At 41.0% G+C, this 8,312-nt stretch overlaps 1 protein-coding gene across 1 annotated transcript in view; it reads right to left on the reverse strand.

Annotated features, from left to right (window-relative positions):
- RTEL1 (regulator of telomere elongation helicase 1) overlaps nt 1-7,920 on the reverse strand; it is a 68,217-nt gene extending 60,297 nt beyond the window's left edge. Inside the window, 5 exon segments of the mRNA XM_033153805.1 lie at nt 449-509; nt 1,435-1,516; nt 1,886-1,979; nt 3,985-4,183; nt 7,791-7,920. Coding sequence (XP_033009696.1) covers nt 449-509; nt 1,435-1,516; nt 1,886-1,979; nt 3,985-4,183; nt 7,791-7,892 — 538 coding nt within the window. The 5' untranslated portion in view covers nt 7,893-7,920.
- Nucleotides 7,921-8,312: the final 392 nt, after the last annotated feature.

Raw genomic sequence — 8,312 nt, forward strand, 5'->3', positions numbered from 1 at the left:
TGCTTTTACCTGGCTACAATTATACCTACTGCCTGCTTAAATGGGTAAAGGAGAAGTGTGCATGGGGGTATATTTAGAAACCTTTACATTTTTCCTAGTTGGAATGTAGCCTACTGAACACAGGAAATTGCCACATCTGAAACTCTTAAGTCAATTTCTTAGGTGGGAATCCAGTTTCCACAGCCAGCAATTTGAGAGCTAAATTAGCCAATATCTACCTGAAAGCAAAGCATTCATTCACAAGCGCACAGACAAATATGGGTTGTATAATCTAAACTAGTTAATGATGCTTACAAACCTAACAAAAATGAACAGCAGGGGCTGGCAGTTTTGCCTGGAAGAAACAGTTACATGCAAGTATTCAACAGAAAGGCTGATATAAAACCGGCCCAACATCAATCACCAGACTCCCAAACTGAGAATTACTTTCACAAACGTATATTCATACCTTCCACATTGTTATAGAAATGACATGTGCGAGTTGTTACCTTCATACGGCACATGTGGATCTGCAAAACAATATAAATTCCAGTTCAGTCCATAACATAATGAAGCCCAAATAAGTGTATAATTGCACTTGCTCCTATTCACCCCTTATTTCCCTTGGAATTTAGATTGCAAGTTCCTTGCAGCAGGGACCCATCTACTTAATTTATGCAACTCTCTAAAATACCATGTACATTACTAGCACAATGTAAATCACTACCACAAGTAGTTCTCAATAGAGGGCAACATATGATAACTGGATTTGAGAAAAATGGTTCTGCAAGCTCTCCTACAATGTTCAAGTAAACAGTGCCGTTACTTGGCAATTTCCAGAAAAGCTTTGCTGGACAATGAACAGGGAAAAACATCCATCCTTACTAAGCAGCAGGGAGTATACTGTAATTTATATAACAAGAGCCATGTAACTTGACTGCTCCATAGCGATCAATTTCATATCCATTACTGATTCTCCAATCACAACCTGCTTTTGCCCCCTCCCCCAAAGAAAAAATGTTTTTGGTTTACTTTAAACGAACCAAAATGTCCAAATAGTCACCAAAATAGAAAGAGTTTAAAGGTAGCGAAACAAAAACAACCAGCAGGACTTAAACCTATGACTGAAAGGCCTGAGAATATATAAAGGTCTTTGTCTGGCACCAAAAGGACAAAGTAGGTTTCAGGAGGACCTCTCTTTCAGGTGGACCTTTCAGGTGAGATCATTCAATAATTGGGGTGCCACCACAGAGATGCCATGAGTGGACACTCAAAAAAGGCCATCTACCTAAGCAGTGGAGGGCTTCAAATGCAAAGACCAGAACTTTGGAATGGGCCCAGAAATCGCCTGGATAGGTAAAGTATTAGTGACAGAGACCTGGATTCAAATTCTCACTGCCCACAACACTCACTGGATGAACAAGGGTCAGTGCTGTTTTACTTTTATGTTCTTACCTGCGTATGGTTACTTTCCTGTCTTTTAACTTCAGGGTGGATGCAGAGCTGCTCTCTGGAACCCAATACACATACCTTTGGCCTATTAAATTGTGTGGGGGGGGGGAGACAAGCACTGACATTTTATATGCACATACCAATCAAGGCAAGACATTGAAGATATACATGGCTGGGTTGTGGCAAGCATTTCAAACATGGAAATGAAGCAGGGCATAATGCATAAGCTTTTCAGCAATAAAGGGCAGTATATTTTGCAAAGGCTATATTCCCTCTGTGTTGAGGGAGAGCTCCTTTACTATGGCTGCAAAATGTCTCAGCAACAGCTTATATAACCAGTGTTTTCAAAAACATTTCTATCAACAACAATACAATTAAAACTAAAATGGCCAGACACATATATCCCAAGTTGTTTCACACCTGGAGTGAGCATCAATATCTTAAGTTTCTTTACCTGTAAACTGTGTTCTTTAATTCATTGATGGCCTGAGTAAGCTGAGAATGAGTTCTGGAGGCATAAATTATTTTAGGAACGTCAGTGTAATAAGCTGTCAAGTAGGGAAGGCGAGAAGGGGATTGGGGGGAGGAAGCAGAAAGGGGAAAAAATTAGTTCTTGTTTAGTGCTAAATATATCATCAGTCTGCTTTTCCCCTTCTGGTGCTATGGTAACAACTCAGCCTGCGGAGGCAGTGGCGGATTTTGCAACTCAACCACTCACCTATAAGGAACAAGAGTGCATATTTTTAATCACTTTAGCTAAGAGTCGTTCTATGAAGCACCTGTAGGATAAGCATCTGCACATGACAGTGAAAACTGATGCCATGATTTATACAGATTGAAGTTAGTAAGCAAAAGAGGCCCCCAAGATATCAAAATGTAAGCAAGAGTGCAAATCTGGGCCCTGCCAGACCTGAGGAATGAACAACTACAGTAGAGCAACCATGATGGATCAACATGGATGAAATGGATTTCAACACTGTGCCACTTTGTGCAGGCTCCTTGAATTTTTTTTACTGAATTTCAGAGACAGTCATGTGAGATCATGGCATCTTGGGTGACGAAAACCTAATGATAATGTTAAATACAACACCACACCACCATAATAAGATCCTAAAGAGAGGAGGAATGGGATTGCTCCTGAAGTGGAATTATAGATACTGCTAGAATGTTTCAAAGGAATTGCTAGAATGTGTCAGGGTGTACCTGACCTTGGTGGGAAAAAATGTTCACCGATAGATTATGGATATCCAGAGTCTACATCAGGGGTAGTCAACCTTTTTATACCTACCACCCACTAATGCATCTTTCTTGATGGTAAAATTTCCTTACCGCCCACCAGTGCTCGATGGAAGGAGGATTCAGCTTGTGCCTTGGAAGCCCTACCACCCACCTAGAATCCTGAAACGCCCACTAGTGGGCGGTAGGGTCCAGGTTGACTACCCCTGGTCTACATCTTACAGTATGTGAGATCACCTACGCAAGTAATCAAACTGACATAAAAGATGGGAAGTCTAATCTTCCTGGCCCAGTTTCTAATCCCTATAAAAAGTGTTCAGAGAATTGATTCTCACTCCCTTCCTTCTTTCCTTGCTTCTGCCACCCCTCCCCCTCTTTTTTATATGCTTCCTCCCTGCACTGGTTGAGTAACTAGGACTTTTATTCCAAAATGTTAAGTATGGTAGAAAACCTAGAAATCTAGATATGCTATGAAACTTTAGCAACTACATGAGCTGGAGGATGTTAGAACGCCAAAATTTCAATTAGAATCAGGGTGGATTTGATTTAAATCAAACTGATTTAATCAGTCAGTAAGGCTCAGGGTGGATTTTTTAAAAAAAATCTGATTTAAATTTTTAAAAATCCGATTATTTATTTATTTATATCCACCCTGAGCCTTACTGACTAGTGATTTAAATCAAATCCACCCTGGTTAGAATGGGAAAAAGCAAACCCTGATTGGCTCCTTTATCAATGCAATTACAATGATAATCTTAGTCTACTCTTACTCTATATTATTTTCTAAGTGTTAACTCGCTCTCTTACATTACTTTATTTTTATGTTATAATTCAAAGTTTAGAATATCATTAACTTCCATATGAAGATAATACGATTTGAATGAAGCACTGTACATCAATAAACTGATTTGTTTCAAAGACGATCTTGAGTCTGTGGTCTTTTATCACTGATTATACTTTATTCTTTGTCCCACTGGGTTGCTAATGAGCAAATTCCAACACTGATGAAATAATCAAATTAACAGAGTCTCCAAGTTTTTCTCTTGCTTCTGATAAAGAAAAGAAACTAAATCATAACACTCAGCAATGTTTGCATAAGTTCACATGTTCCCCACCTTCCATGCACCTGAATTTCCAAAACTAGAGTGTGAGACTCTATTGATGCTGGGCAAATGCAATGTTTGTCAGCTTGTCACATCTCATTTTCTACTTCTTCTATAAGGTCAAACACTCCAGTCTAAGAACCCTGGTAATTCCACCTTGTGGCTCCCAAATGAACACGACATTACTTACAGAACCACAAGACACATGACTTACCTGGGATATCAGCACCTGTGGTAGCATTGCCCCAGGATGACATTGGCCGGTCAGTGAAGAGTTCTGCTCCATTCAGTCGCTGGGCGATCTTCTGTGCAGAGATGGCATCTTTGAAGTGGTCCCGCCAAGCCAGAGCTGCACAAAGGAGGCATAGTGTCTTCCCCGTGCCTGTGGGACTCTCTAAAATCCCATTCACTTGCTTGAATAATGGTAACAAGTAGAGAAAAGAAACAGTTAGAAAACTGGACATTCACTTTAAGTGCCAGCTAACTGTCAAGCATTTTCCCCATGAGTCTGTATTAAAACAAAAAAGGGGCTGACAAATGCTGGCAACCTGGATGGAAGATAGGTTGCTAGGAAGGACTAGGTAGCACATTAGGCAGGGTGAGCTGTAACTGGGAAAGCTAGGGCAGCTTCCTCTAGCTGCTCAGTTAGAACCTAACTCTTAAGGAGAGAACCAAACTAGTAATGAGGCTCACAGGTGGCCACATGGTCTTCTCTGGAAGTTACCCTGTAAACAGGATGATGCACACATATCATCTGGACTGTATGGTTTAGTTAAATCAGACATCTCCAAACTAAGGCCCGCAAGCCGGATGCGGCCCGTATGAGCCAATTGTGCGGCCCCCGCCAACCCCCGCCGCCCACTCTTACCGGCGTGGTGCAGTGCGGTTGCCCATCTCCGGCGCACTTTCGGGTCTGCGGAGGCCCGTGCACACAAGCTATTTCCGGCACCGCACCGCAAGTGCACCATAAATGACGCTTGAGCATCCGCACAAGCTATTTCCGGCGCTGCACCAGAAGTGCACCAGAAAAAGCGAGTGCACGTGCGTATGGGCGTGCGCTCCCCCACCCTCTGCATGATTGGCGGAACCGGCCCAAGGCCAGGTAAGTTTGGGGACCCCTGAGTTAAATTGACCAAGAACAATGTTCTCTCTAGCTGTCACTGTATGACTTAATCTGCATAAATCATTTGACTCAGCATTTACTGGAGAATTTATAGGCCCAGAGTAATTTAATACCCTGCTGTGAGCAGCCTGTTCTAGAAGTATCTTCCAACTCTGATTCTATGACATTAGAAACTTCAACCAAAGCTCTCTTTCTGGCTTGTTGTTTTACCAGACTGGGAAAAGGAAATGTAGCAAGACAGATAGAGCTCCAAAGGTTATTCTAGAGCCATCTCTGATTGAAATGCTTAAAAAAGGAGCAGGCAGGCATGTGACAGTACATTGTTGGTGACAGTGAGAGGGTCGGAAAGTTGACAGACTCAGTTTTAGGGCAAATATGCCAAAGTTCTTACACACTAATATTATGATTACAAGTTTTAATAGATCTGTTTAAATTAGCTGGCACTTCAAACTGGTGTTGAGGCAGAATTAAACAATTGCTCCAAGTCTGACAACAGGAACTCTGTGATTTGGAATTCTTGGATAGAAAAAAACCTCTGTCGATAAATTGCATTTGAAATTATGCACACTTTTTACAGAGCAGTGTCCCTGAAACCCATGTACAGCATTACAGCAATGGCAAGGCCTGCTTGTCACTTTGTAAACAAATCCTCTTGCTTCTCCAACAGATGTTAGGGCACTTGTGTAGGACACGGATAATAATAAAGATTTACAAAATGGCGTCTTAGCACAATGGTTCCTTAAGAGATTTTCTTGCAGACGTGCAAAGGAAATAATGGAATGCATGGTCTCAGTTCTCAAGCCTTAAGAACAGATTGTATGAACATAAGGTCTACTTATTTGCTTCTTTCCCCTCATCTGCAAGTGTAAGAGAAATCCCACCTACCCACTTCTCTACAAACAGATCTAATGTGATACGTCTGGCACTAACAAGAGAAGGGTTTACAAAATAGCCTCTTTTCAGGAAGTGTTAAGCAGGTTTCATATGTTCAAAATGCATCTGTTCTGAACAGTATAAAAATATATCTCAAAAACAAGAAATGGAAGTCAATATCTTGAATTTGGCCAATTTCAACTAATGGGAATTTATGCAAGATTTTAAGTTACAAAGAAAACTTATTTGGGAGTGAAACTGAACATTGCACAAGTGCATTTCTCCTTATGCATTGGGACTTCAATTTCCTCTCCTCCCCACTACAAACTTTCACATTTCCCCAGAAGGTGCTCCAGAGGGTTCACCTACCCTCCAGAAAATTATTTTGAGAGCTAGGGCTTGCCGATCAGAAGGTCGGTGGTTCAAATCCTCGTGACGGTCCCTGCTCCTACCTACCAACCTAGCAGTTCGAAAGCACATCAAAGTGTAAGTAGATAAATAGGTAGCGCTCCGGCGGGAAGGTAAACGGCGTTTCCGTGTGCTGGTCTGGTTTGCCAGAAGCAGCTTAGTCATGCTGGCCACATGACCTGGAAGCTGTATGGCGGCTCCCTCGGCCAATAAAGCGAGATGAGCGCCGCAACCCCAGAGTCGTCCACGACTGGACCTAACGGTCAGGGGTACCTTTACCTTTATGGGGGTGGGGGAAGGCAAGACCCTGTGGCACAAGCAGAAGTCCATTCCACTTTCACGTGATCATAGCTTTAGATACAATCCTAAACACAATCCTAATCCAAAATTCAGTTCCACTGAGTTCCATGGCACTTACTCCCAGGAAACTGACAACAGTATATGAGTATATGATTTGCTGCCTTAGGACTTACTTCTAAATAGAATGGTTAGGATTGCAGTTTTTTTATTATTAATAGAAGCATGGTGACTGACACCCTCCTGAAATTTTACAATTGCAGATGGAAAGCAACATCCTCTAAGATGCTTACTGTGACATGTGTGCATCTAAAATCAAGAATGCATGATTTTTTTCCTTTAGGAACTATTGGTTTCTATCCCTTGCAGATTTGTGAAAATTTAATAAATCAATTAAATCAACAGTGTCATGCACATTTACTTGAAACGAAGTCCTACTAAGTTCAGCAGGTTACACTGGAGTAAGCACGCAAAGGATTGCAGTCTAAAAAATTTAACACTCATTATTTAAATAGCATTTTTCCTGAATGCTCTCAGCACTTCAGATTTTATAACAACAGTAATCTTTACAACATGGCTATTTTTTTTTTAGCATTATACTGCATTGTCCATTTTCATGAATGAGTTGAGAAATGACCCAGTTACTTCCAAGCTCATAATACTTCATTTACTTAATCAGAACATTATACTACCACTTACAACCGTGATTATTAGGCAGATACGTTTGGTTCAAATTTGGTTCAAAAATGCAATATAACATGAAAATCCCAAAATAGGTTATCCAATTAAAAATAATAATTTTGTCCATGATATTCACGGTCAAGCAGGCCACAAGTATATATGTTGTGCTGTTTCTGAATCCTCCCAAAGACACTTATAAAACAAACAACTGTGTCATTCACCATGCCAAATCTGCATTTCATTCCATGGGAGCCAAAACTGAACACATATATAGAATAAAACTCACTTCAAGAAGACATTTTGAACCAGTGTACTTTTGCATCTATTTGAAACATTCAAAACTTTTAAAACAATGGCTTGGTCAGCCATCTCATGGTGTTATGCATAATATATGCACAAACACACCCTGTATATATTATGTATTGTGTAATACTACAGCCACGTCCGAGAGCAAACTAATGGTAACCAGGAGTATTCTATTCTTTCCCAACAAAACATCCCAAATGCTGGACCTTACGTTATTTCACAGATGTTAGCATGACAAATCTCTAAATTTCCTACTCTTGACACACATTACTAAACATTGTTTAAGAAGTGCCCTCCAGAGGTCTCTAGCTGTGATTTCTCAGATTACTTACCTTTTGAAGGCATTCCAGCACTTTAGACATGTATTCTTCCTGACATTTGTAGGGTTGAAATGGGAAGTCCACAGTGATGCCATTTAATTTTAATTGGGGCATATTTCATCAGACATGTCAGGATCTGAGTCTGAAATCAACAGCATACTTCCTTAAGTACAAGGTGTCATTTTGCTAAAATACAGTATTAACAAGGACAATGTTTTCAAACCCCCTTTCCCAATTCCTATTTTGGAGGCGGGCAGATCAATCCTGTAAATCTAAGCCCCTCGAGGAACAGAACCAGTTTGGATCCAGCAAACCCACAGTTGCTTCTGCCTCTGCCCCTGCCCCTGCCCCTGCCCCTGCAACAGTCCATTTTGTGACCATTTGCTTGCTATTAATTGGTGGTGGCAGCAGTTTTTTGTCCACCAAGCTCTCTGCAGGTGTGGTGGAGGGTCTTTGCACTGGGATACCTTCACAATCCTAACCCCAGCCAATCAGCAACATAATGGGATAAGATTAGTTTCTTAGGCTTACTTT

The sequence above is a fragment of the Lacerta agilis genome, chromosome 6 (genome assembly GCF_009819535.1).
Source record: "Lacerta agilis isolate rLacAgi1 chromosome 6, rLacAgi1.pri, whole genome shotgun sequence".
Lineage (NCBI taxonomy): Eukaryota > Metazoa > Chordata > Lepidosauria > Squamata > Lacertidae > Lacerta > Lacerta agilis.